An 18,603-nucleotide genomic window follows, 5' to 3' on the forward strand; every position below is an offset into this window, starting at 1 on the left:
ACACACATTTTTAATTGTAAGTAGGTGTTTTTTATCGAAATGTTTTCTTTTTCAGCTGCATTGTATATATTTATTAATTTAATGTAACGATTCTACTATAATGAAAAAAAAAATTACGATAAGTGAGCATACATAGATACACATATAAAATGCAGAAAAACTAACTTACGACGAAATACAAATACAAATAAAACAAAATCTGAATAAAAATGTGACTTTAAAAATCATAAACCAAAGGTATTTCATTTCTCTATGCGTTTTCATGTGTGTTGTATTCATTTTCATTATCATGGATTAATGCATTCAAAGTGGAAAATTCAAAGGTTAAAGCATTTGGAAGCAGAGCCAAAAAGAAGTGCATCCAAATTCCAATATTATTACGCAACATATGACAATTCTGTCAAAGATTCCCATAATATCTGCAGATATGATCAAACGGAAGTCGGACTTTTAAACAAAAATAAGACCACAAACAACAATAACAAATACAACGTGTTGACATTCATGTGGTTACACACATTGTTATCAACGACACCGCTATTTCATTTATCCTCACTACGTTTATTTCAGTTGATGGATGACAATTCGATTATCATTCGAATCGATATCAATGGACGATAAATTCAATGTGATTGTAGACCACAAAATAATATTCAATACCAAAAATATAGTCCGTTTTATGTTATGGCTTTGAACAATGAGAATTTGGACAAGAATTTGCTACGCAAATAAAAAAAAACTTCGCAAACACGTTCTTTTCGCCACATAGTGCCAGAGCCATCTGTTGTATAGTCAAGAATTCTGAGCATAAGACTTTGACACATAAGCGATTGTGTTATGTTCCTGAAAGAAACTTTTTTTTTGTTTTTTGAAAAACATCCGGTTGGCCATAAATGGTTAGCAAGTACATTGAGAGCATTTGACAGATAGCAAATGCACACTTACAGTTCACATATTTATCGATCCAGATAAGTTGCGTTCAAACGGCCATCCACATCAATGAACTATTGTCGATAATGTGCAATGATTTGGGCCAGCAGACTTTCAATGAAAAATGACAAATGAATTATCAATAGTGATTTGTTGGACCAGATGAAAGACAACAATACGAAGAAAATCAATGTACGTGTGTTCGTCGAAACCGTCAATGTGCAGTGTTGCCAACCGTTGACAGCCGAACAAAAACAAACTACCAAGTCACCGGAGATAGTGCTTCGAAGCAATGAAACACTATGGCAAACATAACAGACAAAATAAATTCAATCAGTCACATTTTTTCTTTTGAAATATTCCTTTGAACATCATAACCACGTTGTTGTTGACGACTTTTGAAATATGCGTCAAGAAATTTTGCGAATAAAAATGTATATAGCATAAATTTTGAAAAACATTTTGATAAACAAAGTGCATACATTGGTGAAATTGTTAAATTGGTGAAAAATCACAGTGGATTACTGTCGACAGGAGGCACAGCACTGTAAATAGAAACGAAAAATTTCGTCGAAGTGTGAAGGAAAAATAGTTGCTCTGATCTTCTATATTTTTCCCTTTAGCAGCAGTAGCAGTAGCAGCTCACTACTACTTTTTCTTTCACAGTTTGGTTCTATTATTTTTTTTTTGTTGGTTATAACAAGAATCGTGTATGTGTTTTTTCCCCATTGGATTGCTCAGTTAAAATCGAGTAATTCGACGAACTATTTGGCAAAGACAATAAATATCAAGAAAAATTTGCAAATATAAAAGAAGTTGAATTTTTTTTTTCTGACGGGGATAAGAAAAAAACCAAAACCAAAACACAGAAACAGTAACAACAGAACATTTCAAAGACGGTGAAACACATTTTTTCGGTGAAATTTTGTGAACAAAGTGTTGTTGTGTGTGCGCATTAGTTGTGCGTAAAAGAATTGCGATTCGAAAGGAGATAAAAATATTTTGACAATTTGCACGAACAATAAAAATCTACTATTTTTGTTGTTGTTTTGAAATGTTACGAAGTCGTATTTCGGATGTATGAATTTGAGTTAAACTCATGGACAGCGTGTGTTAGTGCCAGTGAATGAATCGAATTTGACAATACACCAGGCCATTAGCTGCTACTATATTCTTCGTTTATTTATTGTTGTCTTTTTTTGTGTTCGCTTGTCGTCGTTGTCGTCCCTACTGTGAGAATCAAGGCAGTACTGAACAGGAGACAGACCACAACACAACCAATTGACACGAACTGAACGGGGACGGAAAAATCAATTGTGCCGTGGATTTGGTTCTGGACTGAGTGTGTTCACATTTCCAACAAATCCGAAACCCAACAAACCATCCTCGTCCACAAAGCACGCCGTCGTCATCGTCATCATCATCATCCTAATCACCAACATCGTCATTGTCGTCGTGTGTGCAAAACCTTCGAAAATATTACGATTATTCGATTATTGCGATATTATTCTGCACGGTCATCCACATAACATTCAGTCGTGCTAAATGAGACGGCAGTAACATTAAATTCGCTTTGTGCTCGGTAAATATAGGTGAATTTTCCTAAGGATTTATCAATAATACAATACATTTTCACTAATTTATTTTTAAGTTTTTGTTCATTTTCATTTGGACGGTGTCGCACACATCTATTTTTCTCTCTCCCTCTCTCTCTCTCTCTCTCTCTCTCTCTCTCTCTCGCTCTGCGCCTTTCGCCCTCTCACTCTCGGTGTGTGTTTCATGCATGTGTTCGTGCCTTCGATCCGTGCGTTCGTATTGGTGATTTTGGTGTGTGTGTGTGTGTGTGTATGTGGTTGTAATTTTGCACGGCGTGTAGAATTGTGTTGTTTTTGTGTTTGATGGTTCGGTGTTCGATATTCGATGTTCGGTTTTGATGAAAATGTGGCCAATCGCGCAAAGAACACGGGCGATTCCTATGTGTGTTTACAAGGCAACAACAATCACACATGGTACACACAAATCGTATGCCAAAGCAACCAAAAAAGAAAGAAAGAAGGAAAGAAGAAAAAAAGAACTCGGTGCTCTCTCGGTGTGCCGTCCACATAGAGTCGAGTACACACAGTTCGTAAATCGGTGCGACAGCATGCTGTCGTTGCCGCATCATAAGCGCTACCACTGTTGCGACGCCAAGAGGCCCAATACGTTGTATGGCATCTCGTTGCCATTCGAAGCAACACACAATCCATAGGATAACCTGCTTATGATTGTGTGACCATTTTTTTCTCTTCGTTTTTTCTTCTTTAAATTCGTCTTTTCGATGTGTTTAACAATCACAGTAATTATACACATTTAAGCATTGACACAGACTGACGACGGTTTCGATGTTTTGCTTTTTATGACTTTTCGTTTCACACTTTTTCAGTTCCAAATACGTTCATTTCATTCTTTTTGCTGGCGAACCTTACGTGTGTTTTTTTTTCCTCTTCTACTCCCTTTTACTTCATTACATTACACATGTTCGTTCCTAGTGATTCGCCTTTGCATTTCATTTTGATATGCTTCGTATAGTTTTCGATTCGAATACGTCGCTATCGCTCGTCAGATTAAGTTTATCACCGAATCGAATATTTGTCAATTCCGCACTTCGTAAAGAGTAAGAATTGTTTGTGTGACGAGTGAGAGAGAACAACGTGCTCAATTTCCGTTTCATGTTTGTGTTGCGGCCAGCTCGTTCAACATTTTTGACTGGCAATTTCAGTGTTGTGGAACGAAACGAAGCGTTGAAGAAGCAAAAAAAAAATCGGCTCACGAACGCAAAAGTGGATTAAAAACTGTTCTTTCAAACTAACATTAGTCAATAAATATTACACGTTACACGTGCAAAATAATGTAGAACTACGTCACTATCAACGGTTCTAATCAGCCCTGAATCTGAATTGTGCGTATTGTATGTAAAATAAAATTATGTACTTTTAGCTATAAATAAAATTACAATCTACTTGTGGCAGTGTGGAGATTGTTTAATCAAACATCAACTGAATAATCAAAAAAATGCCTTTGCTTATCACTTGACATTTATGTCGTTATTTTATGTTCGATTTGACTCATTGTGTGGAAGTGTGATTACCGGTGATAGTAACGGTCAATTCCAAATCGAATGCCACCGCTTTTATTGACTCCTTGTCCAATCCAATCCAATGACATTCCGTCCGACAGGAGTGTTGAAGAAAAAAATTGGCCAATGTGAAAAATTGGTACATTGGCATTGATACAAATTGCGTGTTCAGTGAGATCCATCAAGTGCGAGTGCGACAATGGGAGAGACGTAATGCACAATGATACACTGACAGAATATAGATCTAATAATATGTGTCAAACTTTGTGTCTACCGTTCGTTGTAAAATGCATAAATCTTTTCGTTAATATTCTTGTGAGTGCAATTTTTTTCTTTCTGAATTGCAATCGGATTTCAGGGCGTTCGATCTTTCATCGCTAGTTACGGTCTAGTCGTCCAATTACCACATGGTTTGCGACAGTCGAACACGTACACAGAAACGTTGTTGCAATGGTGTTGGTGTTGTTGGCAGTTGCTGGTGTATGTATGTGCATGTGTATGTATATATTGTCGCTGTTTCTGCTACTGCCGTGTGCGCTGTGCATGTATTCGTTTGATTACATATGATTGTAAATGACATGGATCTGTCTAAGATTACTGAAATATAAATTGAAACTCGTTGGAATCAGTTATATTGCATACAGCCACTGCAATCTCATATTTCCTTTGAAACCGATCATGAATTCCATAATTTGAATTCAAAATCGAAGAGAAAAAAACAGCCGAAACATCATCGATTGTTTTACACTGCGTCGAATATTCTCGATTTTTGTTAATTCTTCTATAGTTCGCAATCATAAGTTTTTCGGTTTCATTACATTTATTTCATTTGAAAAATTGGGCAAAATGCCGCAAGTGGCGAAATGACATTCGTAAGTGCATAGTCTTGAATTAATCGGATTTTTTTTCTTTATCTATCTCTCTCAAACCGAGATAAAATACATTGTATTATAATTTTGACATTTTCGAAGTCAACCGAAAAATAAACTTGAAAAGCCCAAATGAAATCGCACAATCGGCATGGGTCTATGCATAAACACAAATACGAATTTATGCAAATGAAGCACATTATTTTAAACATTCGATCTCGGCTCGTGCATCGACCATTCTGCTACGATAAAATGTGTTTAGTGTTGCCACTCTCTGTTAGTCATAATATTATGCAACTCAAAATCAATTCACTGCCTAGTTTCATAATGCTTTTTGGTTGATCGATGCCGAATTGATTGCCGAATGCGGTGAACCTCATTTTTGTGTGTGCCATTATCATAACCTCTCTCGTTAATTGGTTTTTTGTTATTTTTTGTGTTTGGTTTTGTTTTTTTTTCATCGCAAAAATTTCCCGTCAATGGTTACTGTTTGTGACAAATGACTTGTAAACAAACTAGTTTGATTTGTTTGATATTGAGTGAAAATGAGCAAAAACTTTTAGTACAATTATCTCAAAGATCTTGTTTCCCCAATCGTTGCTAATGGTGTTTCTCTTTCTTTTTTCTTGTTACCTGGCTTGCATAGTGTTTTGTGCAGGAGTCTTATTTCCTAAGCACTGATTAGACGATAAGACGGAACAAAGGACCAAATTCAGTCTAAATCGACGATCGAAGAACACAGTCAAACGACTCAAAATGTCAGCTACTTCAGCTGCAACGAGTGACGAAACGACAACTAAAAATGTGTCGTCTACGACAACATCAACGGCAACATCATCATATGCGAACATCGTTCAGAAGGACAATGCCAACGATAAAGAGAAATCAAATGTGAAAACGACCTTGGCCGGCGAAACGGCCAAGAAATCGGCTCCAACGAATTCAGCTGCTGCTACAAATGTGCCATCATCCAACACCAATAACAAAACGGACAAAACCAAGGTAGGGTCCATTGCATTGGAAATGCGGGTATTGATAAAATGTCTAGAGAAACAAATATATCGCTACAACCGAACCGGTTTTTCTTTTCTAATTTTGCATTCTAATTTTGCAGGAAACAATCGCACAAGAATCAAATGCCGATAACAATGCTCCGGGAAATGCAGATGATTCGAATAAGGATGTCAGTTTGATTGATGCGGAAGATGATTCATCGTTTACTCCTGTTGTTTCACACAGTCGAAAAGATCGGAACAGTCGTCGGAACAAGGAACGTGGATCAAATGCGGCTGCAGCTGGCGCTAACAATGCTGGCCGTCAGAATCAGTCAAGCAACAAATCACAACGACAGCCACGATCTGAAAATGGTCGCAGCAAAGACGCCACACACAAACGCTCAAAGGGAAATAACCATCGTGATGACAAAGAGAAGTCAGCGGTTCACTCGGATTCGACAGCAACAACAGGTACGCGAATCGTTTTATGTGGAACATGAAGAATTTTTAATCGATTCAAATCGGCTAATTGTGTTTGCGTTTTCTTCTCTTGTTCTTGTTTTTCCCACATTTGCGCCTTATATTTGTCTCACTTTTGCGATGCGATGACATCAGCAGGTGATAACAGCACTTCCAGCAAGGCAAACTCGTCCAGTACCGACAATGCAAACACTTCGACTGAGGATTCGAATGCATTGGCGAGTGCTGGCAACACAACCACCACTCCATCGGAAGGAGCTGTGAAATTTGTTGAAGCACCATTGCCAAAGGTGAATGCATGGAAGGTGAGTATCATATTTCGATTTCTATTTTCGTATGAACCAACCACCCGCTCCCGCGCATTAAGACACATTGCATTTTGTCCAATTATTATCGCAGCATTTTGTTCAATTTTTCATATAACCTTTTCCGTGTCTACATTACCAACGTTCGATTGGGAAGGACATGCTCCGTGCATTCCACATTATTTCCTATCGAAATGTTTTCTCTTCTTTTGCCAAGTGGACAGCGTGTGCGGCCTTTTTATTGTATCTAAAGCGGTTTGTCCATTGAATATTTAATAAAAATGATTATAGTTTGAACTAGTTTGAATCATTGATGTATTGATTTTCCATATATGTGTTTTGAACAGTGCAAGTCGCAAATAATGCAATGTGCATACGGTTTTCACTTAATTTAAATGAATTTAAATATGTGTAACAAAATGTACTTCGTTTCGTAGTTCATTAGCTCCGTTCAGGCAGTGCGATACAGAAATAACAATTAGTACTTCAAACGTACCAAATCGATAGCAACGGCATACATATGATTTAATTGCAATCCTTCTCATTAGTTCATTTCAATTCATTGAAATCGATTGAAATTTTTTTTTTGTGCTAAGGTCGATTCTCGAGACGCATAGGTCACGTTACAGTGAGAATCGCCTGTTGAGAAAAAATGTCACGAAATCAATTTAAAATTTCAGAGTCAAAATCAAAATGGGAAATGTTGCAAATCAAAAGCCAAAAACGACGAGTGCGTAAGAAAGATGTGCCCGATAAAATCGAACCCGAAAAAACTGTATTCGTGCTTGAAAATTGCATGTGAAATTCAGAATCGAGTGTGAAGACATTTAAATTGATTGTGGGTCAAAATTAGTTGATTGCATCGCAAACGCAAAGGTTTGATGCGTGATAAGCGATCCGCTTAGTCTCTAGACGAGTTCTCGCTCTAGCGAAAGAGAGCGACGAACAATTCTAAAATAGAAAATCATACACACATCGCTCGAATCGAATTATTGCGCGCGCACAGACAAATAAGATCATCTTCGTTGTCGTCGTCGTCGTCGTCGGCAGCATCGCTCATATCATTTGAATCGAATATTATGATATGTTGGTTGAATATAAGAAGAGGCAGCGACTGACTGAGAATTGTGTGTAAATGATGCAGCATTGGCCGCTTACCTGCATCCCGCGATTCTCTCATGCCAAAAATAAAATCTCACCAAAACTAAAATTTATCCCACCAACACGACCGCAGCCATTCATTCTCGGTGTATGCTCGAGAAATTTTCTCGCCATACTTTTCAACGATTGCAGTGTATTGCGAATCAACATTTTTCGTCGTCCGCATTTATATAAATATATTGCGATGACATAAGACACATAGCAAATTTAAATTTGTGCAGCCAATCGTCAGGGACCAACGAAAAAAATAGTATACTCGAATATTGTGGGCCCATCTGGATCACCTTTTTCTGTCTCTGCCTTTACACTTTTCTGGCGTATTTTAAGTCAGATTCAAGAGGAACCCACCCGGGTCTCTCCATTTTAATTAGCAAATCGTTTGTCGCCTCTTCAACATCTACAACAAGAATATGAGAATATGTGATGAAATATTCGCGGCCGATAAAATTCATCGAGTATGAGTCGAAAATTAAAGAAAAGCGATACGAACAACAATATGAAATCCGAAGCCAGAGCCAAAGCATACGCAATTATGAATAAGAAGAGACACACATACATAACCAAGAATTCCATTTCAAAACGCAAAAGAGGCAGAGAAACAACAACTATGACAAAAATGGCATAGCAAACAAAGCACTTTGTACTTGATACCAAATTGAAAAGCCAATATTGTTGTGGAATTAGCTACAAATATGACCAACCTAAAATGTTTGGAGTCACATTTATATTCATAGCTCTTTCAATTTCAAGCGAAGTCATTAAATGCTCCTGGTTTGAAAACTAAACAAAAACCATTTGACAGTATGACGTTCTTAATAATCCATGTGTCATGATTGGCACGCTACATTTTTATGGCAAATTTGCGAACATACATTTTTTTATCATCTCTCGCATACATGAGATAACACGTGAAATAAATAGTATGGACATCAACATCTGTCATGGGCTGCACGCCAACCAAATTATATGCGCAGATTCTTTTAATTTACGCTGTCCTTCTCTCTCTCTCTCACTCGTCATAGATACATATTTTCAAACAAATGCCAAGGTTATTATGAAATAACGAAGACGGAATAAACGTGCTGGTGTTTGTTGCTTCTTCGCTAGTTTTTTTTGCTGTTGCTGCTGGTTCAGTTTTCAAATGTATGATTGAATTTGATATTTGTAGAACCAAATGACTTGACTATTTCATTCGAACAATAATAATAAAAACACCTGAATTTATTTGAAGTATTTGTGTTTTCGATTATCAATCGATCAATAGTTAAAATGTGTTTGCGTCGACATTATGCAACTGGATCGAATCCAGAGTTACCATATGTATCGGGTGATCGAGACTATATTTATGGCAATGCGTTAAATGTTGTTAATTTTTCCGAATTTCAGATAAACAAACCAGCGTCGCCAAAAATTGTACCAGTGTCTCCAGCTGCTTCAGAAAAGCGTTCTTCTCAACCTAAACCGAACAAAGCACAAGGTAACCTAGATTTAACCGATGAAAACCAAAATGCATTGATTATTCACTTCAATCGCTGAATATGTTCTCTCTTTTTTAAATATTATTCAAGATGGAAAAGATGGAAAAGATGGGAAAGATGCAAAGGATGTAAAGGATGTTGGTAAAGCTGTTAAAACTGGAAATTCGGAACGTCAAAATGGGCCGGTTGTGGTGAAGGCGTCAAAAGATAAAAAGAAAATTAATCAAAAGGTAGGTGAAGTGTTTTACGTGATTTTCTCATAAATATCAGCAAATCAAATGTGGCTAAAATGTCTATTTAAAGCCTTAATAGCCGAAGCAATTTGCTTTCGAAATTGAATTCACACGGTAACTGATCCAGGTTATGATAACATTACACACATGGTCATTCTTGGTATTGCCGGTAAAACGATAACGCAACGACGTGGTTATGTTTGCGTGAACCATGCGTTCATGTGTGCGTGTGTGTGAAAGTGTATGTATGCATGTGCACGTGTATAGCTATTTATGGTAGCGAATAAGCGAAAAAGTTCGGCTCCAGCATTGAAGTAGGGCTGCTGATTATGCGATCTAGACGAAAGAACGAAAGAACGAACGAACGAACTCAGTGGATAGAAGTAATATGCGAAAACGTTCGAGAAACCACATGTCAATTGAGCGAATTAAGTTGTGAATGTAGTTGCGGGCTGACAGCAACCGAACACGTATTGATGGGTACACGTTGCTCAAGCTTGCTTTCGATTGTGTTTCTATTCACACGATGACATCAAGAGCAAACACGTGGTTTTCTGTGATATTAGCAAGAGCCTTAGTATTCTACTTGAAATTTTGCTTTCAACCAACAAATTCTGTTGGTTTGGGGTGAGATTTAAATTATGACAGACAATGACGATGTTTGAACAAATGCAAATGATTTCGAATGAATTTAAGCTATATGAAATACCCAGAAGAATGATATGCAATGATGACACAAACATTTTCTCTTTGCGCATGTATAGGCTAGTGATTTTACAAATGTTGGCGATTGGCCGTCCCTAGGCAAAGGAAGTCCATCAGTTTCAATTGCCGCTGCAACAGCAACAACTACAGGAACAGCAACAACCCCAGCAACTGCAACTGAAGCAACAGCAGCATCAACAACCACTCCAGCAGAACAATCGTCGAATGATGTAGTTAGTAGTACGAAAATAAATGCAGAATCAAATGAGACCCGAACACTTCCTGATAAACCGGTAATTCACACGTTTTCACTCACAATAGATTAATCGGCCACTATCACTGCTACTAACTGGTTACTTGTGGTGCGGTGTGATATTTTACTAACAAATTTGATGGGGTTTTTTTCACATTTGCCATTCAAACGTTCATCATCATTAAATGTAAGAATTAGGAGACATTTTTTTGTCGTCAAAATCGTAGGCATCTTTTGAATTTTTTGTGTTTCTCTCTTTCTCTCTCCTTTCAACTAATTTCCATATGATGCATTAAAACTAAGTCTTCCTTTTAACAGAAATTTTCGAATCGATCGGCATCAAATAATCATGTAAATAAGGTGAACGTCACGCTGCCATCGTCCCATTCAAAAGTAGGCAACAATCGATCAGCTCATCAAAACGAGACGCAATCCAATGAAAATACGGCATCGCAGCCAGCGTTGACGACGAACACACCGGTCAGTGCCGTACAAGAAACGACTACGGCACCGAACGGTGTTATTCCAAATGGCCATGTTTCGAATCAAGTGAACCAGACAAATGCCAACAACAATTTGAACAATCGCAAAGTTGTGGGAAAATCGAAATGGGTTCCATTACCAATAGAATTACCGAAATCTCGAAAACCACGAGAAACGCGAGAATCTCGGGAGCCACGCGAACCACGCGAGTCACGGGAACCAAGAGAACGAAACAATAATGTTAGCAGCAATAAAAATCGACGTGATACAGACAATGATACCGAATATTCAAATAGCAATGAAGCAAACGAAGCCAAAACGCATCCGGAAAAACCGGTAATTTCATACGACATTTTAATCAGAATTCATTTTGTAGGTCATCTATATAAATTCGTCTATGATCTGTCACCACACTGTTGTACGCATTTTACGAACGTTTTTGTTAATTGGAAGACTTTTTATTCTAATTTCGATAGTGGCACTTTTTCTTTATTTTACACATTGCATACGTATATATAAGCTATTTTTGTATATTTTGTCTTTTGGTGAAATTGGTCAAAACAGGTTCACTTACTACTTACTGGTTTTATCACTTTTATTACTTTACTTTACTTCGTTTTCCATAGAAATATCCGAGTCGACGCTATCGCCAACCAAGTACACGTGGTCCATCAACAACTGCCCATCCAACTAGCAAACCATTGGCCAATTCGTCCCATCGACCGAGCACTGTTAGCAATACGGCATCAACGCGTTCGAGCAATGCCACCATCAGTTCCAAGCGCACCGGTGGGCCGGTCCGCAGTAGTGGTGGTATACCAAAATCTCGAGTGAATCGCATATCCGGCCATCATCACAGCCAAAATGGCGAATATGCCGTCGAATTCCCCGTCGATTACTCGCTAGTCAAAAAACTGGTTGCCGATAATACTGCTGCTGCTGCTGCTGCTGCTGCAGCTGCTCCAGCACTGTTTATGCCTTACATGGGAACATACTATTACAATGGTGTGCCTTCATATGCAAATATGGATCCATCGAGCTTAAAAGAAGCTATCAGAAAGCAAATGTAAGAACTTTTTGCATAGAATCTCATGCTTTATCGGGGAAGGAATCCAACAATTGAATCTCATTATTTTCTTCATTCTCACCTCACGCCTTATGCAGTGAATATTATTTCAGTGATGAAAACCTGCAACGTGATTTCTTCATTCGCCGAAAAATGGACGCTGAGGGTTATTTGCCAATAACATTGATCGCGTCATTCCATCGCATTCAAGCACTTAGCTCGGAAATTCAAGTTGTATTGGGTGCTGTTCAGGAGTCCGATCAACTTGAAGTGTTCAAAAATTTCAAGGTTCGCACTAAAAACGATCCAACCAAGTGGCCCATAAAGCATACACCGGGAGAAGAAAATCAAAGTCATAATCATCACCAATTGGGTAACATATCTTATTTGTCATTTCACTTTATTTTCATTGTTTAATCATTTCTTGTTTGCGTGTCATTTTGTCCCATTCAGATTCCACTGCAGCTGCGAAACCAGTCAACGCCGTCGCCATTACATCAAATAACTTGCAACCAGTGTATGGGATTCCAGTTGTACCGATCATTGCATCCGCTACGCTTACATGTGTACCACCCCCGCCGACACCAAGAAATTTTCGTATACCTTTGAATGCTTCGATACAGTCTGAAACACTGCCAAATAATGCGAATAGCACAAATGCTGAACATGCGATTGACGATGGAAATTTGAATCCAGATGTTCCTGAATTCGTTCCTGATTTTTTAGGTTAGTTGGTTCGAACCAAATTTACGCATTCAATCCAGGTTCAAATTGATATTTATTGTCGCAAATATTTATTCACGTGCAGGAAAATCAAATGAAACCAATTTGCCGAATCCAAAAAACTCCGAAGCTACTAGACTGCAGAAAAAAGAGGGCAACCGTCAGCAGTCTAGTACGGTTGCTAACTCAAAAAACCCAGCAAATTCGAATCCGAACTCGAATAAAAATAAAAATTCAAACCCGAACACCAATGCAAATGCATATTATAAAGCGGCTTCAAACGATAATGAATCCGCTGAGAACGAAGAATCGGATCTTTGGCGTCAAGTGAAACGTCGTTCGAGAACCAGTTCAAAAGAGCCATCGGGTGGATCAACGGCAAATGTGGCTTCAAAGTTACCGGTTGCGTCACAGGCCCAGCAAATGCCGAATCAACCAGCGGCCACCGTACTAGCTACATCGCCACCAGCACAACAACCGCCATCGGTTGAAAAAGAAGATTTGGAATTTCAGTTCGACGAAGAGTTGGACATCCCAATTGGACGTGCCAATAATTTCACCGAAAATTGGTCGGACGACGAATCCGATTATGAGCTATCAGATCGGGATATTAACAAAATATTGATTGTGACGCAAGTTAGACATCGTGCACCAAAGCACGATGGCTACAATCGCACCGGCGATTTTGTATCACGAACCAAAATTACCCAAGATTTGGAACAAGTTATCAATGATGGTCTGCACAACTACGAAGAAGATTTATGGACACATGACGCAGCTCCGAGCAGCAGCTATAAAACGCTCAACATCATCACGCAAGAAGATTTCGAAAAAATAGCTCCGAAAGTGACAAAGAAAAATCCTGATGTACCTCCACCACCTCCGCCAACTTATGACAATGACTCAAGCGCGCGACTGAATACAAGCACTGGCTCTGGTCTCGGTTCGAAGAAGGCACGCTTCTTTGCCGTTAACAAGGAGGAATTCGTTGATCCACGTACACCTCGGAAGCGCAAAACACGCCATTTGTACAATCCACCCGTTGAATGCCACGTTGGTTGGGTATGTATTTCAATTTCTCACTGTGACATTTTGCACCAAAAATAATGTGCTCGATTTTTTTTTTAATTTAAAAATTTTCAATTCACAACAGGTCATGGACACCGTCGAGCACAGACCAAGAACATCGAGCTTTGGCAGTTCGGCTGGCACTTCACCAGCATCTAGCTATGGTTCGTCTGTTCCACAGAGCTTGCCAATGTTCCAACATCCATCACATGCACTGCTTAAGGAGAATAATTTCACGCAACAAGCTTATCACAAGTATCACAGCCGTTGCTTGAAGGAACGCAAACGCTTGGGCCCCGGACAATCACAGGAAATGAATACTCTCTTTCGATTTTGGTCGTTTTTTTTACGTGAAAACTTCAACAAAAATATGTACAACGAATTTCGTCAGCTCGCATTGGAAGATGCTGCATCTGGTTTCCGTTATGGCTTAGAATGTTTGTTCCGCTTCTACTCGTATGGTTTGGAAAAGAAATTCCGACCACATTTGTATGAAGATTTTCAAAAAGAAACCTTGGCCGATTATGAAAAAAGTGGGTGACATTATTCCTACTTTTTCCCAGAATAAACAATAATTTTTGGTTTCAATGTTTTACTCCCTCTCCCCATTCAGATCAATTGTATGGTATTGAAAAGTTCTGGGCATTCATGAAATATTATAAAAATGCAGAGAAGCTAACCGTTGAGCCACGCTTGGCCGAACATTTAACGAAATTCAAAACGATTGAAGATTTCCGCGTGTTGGAGCCACAAATCAATGAACTGCTTGAGGGTGTACGTAATTTGCAATCGCCGGACAAACGACGCCATCGCAGCATATCAGAAAGTGAAGGCGTTGCAAATCCAATTTCGCAAACAAGTCGTGGTGATTTTACAGTGGGACGCAATGAAGCTAATTTTAACCGAAAAAGGTTTGATGTTATGATGTTATACATGCAAACAATTTAGCCATTTTATCTTACTCGTGAACATTTTGTTGAAAAAAAAAGATTGAGTAATAATTCTTCTTGGTTTTTGTAAAGATGTGATTCGTTCGGAAATCGTCCAGTTACGGCAACGTCTAGTCAACAAAATCGCAAAACGGGCCCTGGTGGTCGTGTTCGCAGCGGTTCAACTGGAAATCGTCCTCAAACAGCCAATCGTCAAAACCATATCCAGCAACAATCCCAGCCGCAACAGAATTCACAATCGAATCCGCAACAACAGGTAAGACGATAAACCAACATCTCAAATCTGATGTCATTGTCGACATTGAACACACTCTTTTCTCTATCCGACAATAGCAAAAACGACAAACGTTCACGATCCGAGAGCCACCGCATCAACAACAATCGCAGCAACATAATTTTGCAGCACCCCGCAAAGGTTTGCTTAACATGAATAGTCACATAACGTCATCGAATGCCAACACTGATAAGGATGCAAAATTAGTACAAAATAGGAAAGATAACAAAGAGAATTTGGCCGAAATTCCAAAAGCGAGCAGTGACAAAGAGAGTTGTGCTGGAAATACGGGCACAAACACTACTGCAGGCAGTAATTCGGCAACGACATCTTCCAACAATTTTGGAAAGGTTACTGCTGGTAATGGTGCTGTCGCAAATACGAAATAAACATGGCCCCTTCTCCTCTGCCACATCAATACACAGTGTGCGTGTTTGCTTATCCGCTCAGAATGGATCATTAACAAAAGAGACACAAAAAAAAAACAGATGAAAATGGAGAATAATGTGTTAACAATCCAAATTACCATCAGCGATTGTTAGCTTGGATTGTTGAATAATGCAGCGCGCATTCTTGTGCCAAAACAAATATCGTTTTCTTAGTTGAAAAACACACATACAATAACAAAATAGCATTTCCTATCCTCGATTTAAGTTGGATTCTTTTTTTTTTTTTAATTGTATGGCTCGAACGAAATTGAATCGGTTTTCTTCTTTTCTAGCTGCATTTGCAATTTTAGCCTTCAAATCAAAGCAGTGAATTGAAACTACCAAAATCATATTCATGTGGACAATGAAACAATGTCATGTATCAGTGCCATTGCTTTGATATGTCAAAAGAAGCAATGCATTACATTTACCTAACCAATGAACTCAATTAGAATGAAATGCTACAAACATGAACACATCCATTGATCTTTTTTTTTAAGTTGTTATGCAAGAAAAAAGCGATTTGCTATTGAAAAAAAAAATTATAAAAATAGAAATATAGACGTGGCGCTGATTAAATGCGACACGCTCAAAAAATGAAGCGAAAATTAAAATATATATCAGCCAATCAAACAATACTAAATATATTTTACAATTTAATTGTGAGGTTATGCAGAAAACAGAGAAAAAAAATTGAACATTTTAGAAATTATACACACAATATTCTAAAACGAAAGAAAACACAAAAATCACAAAAAAAGGATTGTGAGTAATAATATAGAATGTATATGGATTAGGAAAAAAAAATTATGGTAACGCTCTTATTTTTGTAAGTTTGAAAAAGACCTCGATAATCTAATTTCTATGACTTGCAGTAGTTCACACGCCGAATGGCAACCAAACTGTCGAAATTTATTCGAAAGGCCCAAACTTTATTTCACAAAGAAAGAAAAAACAATAACAAGCGCATTGAGTGAAGGATAACACATTAATTCAACAAATGAAACAAGAAATTTAATTCAATAAACATGAAATAGTAAATACGAACCCATTACATAATTGGTATTAATTTCAACATGTTCAAATCCTTGGTGATTTTTTTTCCACCCAATATATGAGAAATTCACCGGAATATTAACAAAAACAACAACTACAAAAATTATACAAATGTTACACACAGAAAAAATAATATCTTTACTGTAGATTTAGTTGATGGTAAAATTTCTCTTTTCCGTATGTCGCTCAATGAAAACTGCAAAAAAAAACAAACAAACACAAATTGTATCTAAATGATGCTTACGGAAACAATACACATTGAAAACGCATTTAACATGAACATTGTTTTGAATAATTTGATAGAAATGCCAACAAAAATTTTATTTATTCTTTTATAGCAATGCGTATTAATTGAAAGAAGAAAAAAAAAACGTTCGATAAACCGAGAAGGTGTTCACGTAACGAAAAGCAAAAAAAAAGAAGTATATTGAATAATAATCAAACAATCAAATAGACTTATTAAATAAGAATATGAGAGAAGAAGAAGAAAAAACACGAGCGAGTGCAGAGAATTTAAATAATACAAGAGTATCTAATATATTTTAATACCGTAAATTAAATGTTTTTTTTTTCATTCGTTTTTGTTTTTTTTAGTAATTGGCAATTAGTGAATTGTAAAGAAAAAAAAATCAAGACAACAAAAAAAAAAACACGAGAAAAAGTTTATATGAAAAATGCAAAAAGATTGATAGATTAAAAGTGAATATGTTATTCGAATATAGTTTAACGAGAAAATAAAATGAAGAAGAAGAAAAAAAAACACATGTCGCGATGGGTATGATATAAGCCGGAAATGCAGCCCAACCGGAAGATTCACAACGATAATCTTCCAAATCCGAAAATGCTGGACGGTTTCACTGCTCTAGCATAAACAACGATTTTTTGATGTTTCTGAGCGCCGAATCACATTTAGCAGTTGTTTCTTTTTAAATTATTATTATTCCTTTAAAAATGGTTGTTGCATTACAAGCACTGAACACATACGATTATTTGAATTTTTTTTCTGTGATTCGGTTTGATGAAAATGAAGTGGACACGAAAGAAAAAAACCAAATCATCATAATTTAGCTTCAGTGCGTGCAAATAACTGTTAAACGAATTTTTTTCTGATGTTTCAGTCTGCTTTCTACGCCACAGAGATATTGTATCGTTTTCGGTTAATATAGACGCAACAACAAAAAAAAAACAACAAAAATACATACACCAAAAGCAAATACATATAAAATTAGAGTTACATGTTCATAACTACCGAAATGGAGTTCTATAACCGCACGAATCCACATAGATTTATATGTTCAGGTTTTTTTTTAATTTTATTAAAACTAATTTTTACGAAACAAACCAGTTTTTCAATTACTCATCATTATCTCATTTCTAGCCGACACAGCGGTTGATACTTTAGCAGGGGCATAAAATCAGCTCCCAGCAGAAAAACTTAATGTTACATGAATTATTTATTATTAAAATCGAAAAATGAAAATTAAAACTAAAATGCTGCTGCGTCCTACTGCGGCTCAATCACGTTTGTATTGAACAAATCGAAGTGTATTTGGAGCCCAAGATCCAGTAGGAATATGTCGGGAGTGTATCCATTGAACAGCTCAAAAAGACCTGAAATCACGAAGAACACTGTATAATAACAACATTTTCTGTTCCGTTTTTACATGCCAATCAAAATTTATATTACCTTTGTATAAGATGCATTTTGCAGCCACTGTATCACGATGCCAAACTGTTTTCAGTCCTGTTGGACGCTGATTTGACGCGTTGCTTTGCTATAAATAGGCATCCCTCTCTTCGAAATTAAGATGCGTTTGATCTTCGACGTATGTGGCTTTATCTTCTTCTTGTGCAGCAGCATTCCCCATTTCAACGTTTCAGTTTTTCCGGTATACGACACAATCCCCTTGTTTGCGAAAAGACTTCACCAATCTGCGAGTTCACGGGCAGCGAACATGTTTCTTTATGCCAAAAGGCACGCACAGTACATAAGAGCCAATGCAAAAGTCAATTGATGCGCATAAGTAGCGC

General features: G+C 37.4%; 1 protein-coding gene across 50 annotated transcripts; it reads left to right on the forward strand.

Annotated features, from left to right (window-relative positions):
- The first annotated feature begins 875 nt into the window (after positions 1 to 875).
- LOC129579059 (la-related protein 1) lies at positions 876 to 16,570 on the forward strand. 50 transcript variants are annotated; one of them, XM_055468584.1, is made up of 17 exons: positions 912 to 1,477; positions 1,597 to 2,522; positions 5,561 to 5,916; positions 6,029 to 6,380; positions 6,525 to 6,694; positions 9,242 to 9,332; positions 9,424 to 9,563; positions 10,331 to 10,564; positions 10,843 to 11,343; positions 11,634 to 12,073; positions 12,172 to 12,446; positions 12,527 to 12,799; positions 12,882 to 13,858; positions 13,950 to 14,397; positions 14,478 to 14,775; positions 14,887 to 15,070; positions 15,148 to 16,570. In XM_055468584.1, exons 3-17 carry the CDS (start codon positions 5,671 to 5,673, stop codon positions 15,475 to 15,477), a joined length of 4,959 nt encoding a protein of 1,652 aa, XP_055324559.1. In that variant the 5' UTR covers positions 912 to 1,477; positions 1,597 to 2,522; positions 5,561 to 5,670; the 3' UTR covers positions 15,478 to 16,570. The 50 variants fall into 50 exon arrangements, with proteins under 50 accessions (XP_055324581.1, XP_055324558.1, XP_055324566.1 ...); XM_055468592.1 differs by having other exon boundaries at positions 6,528 to 6,694; XM_055468594.1 differs by having other exon boundaries at positions 930 to 1,477; positions 1,597 to 2,512; positions 6,528 to 6,694.
- Positions 16,571 to 18,603: the final 2,033 nt, after the last annotated feature.

Source organism: Sitodiplosis mosellana, unplaced genomic scaffold (assembly GCF_009176505.1).
Source record: "Sitodiplosis mosellana isolate CC-2019 unplaced genomic scaffold, AAFC_SMos_1.0 Smas_scaffold_6226, whole genome shotgun sequence".
Taxonomy (NCBI): domain Eukaryota; kingdom Metazoa; phylum Arthropoda; class Insecta; order Diptera; family Cecidomyiidae; genus Sitodiplosis; species Sitodiplosis mosellana.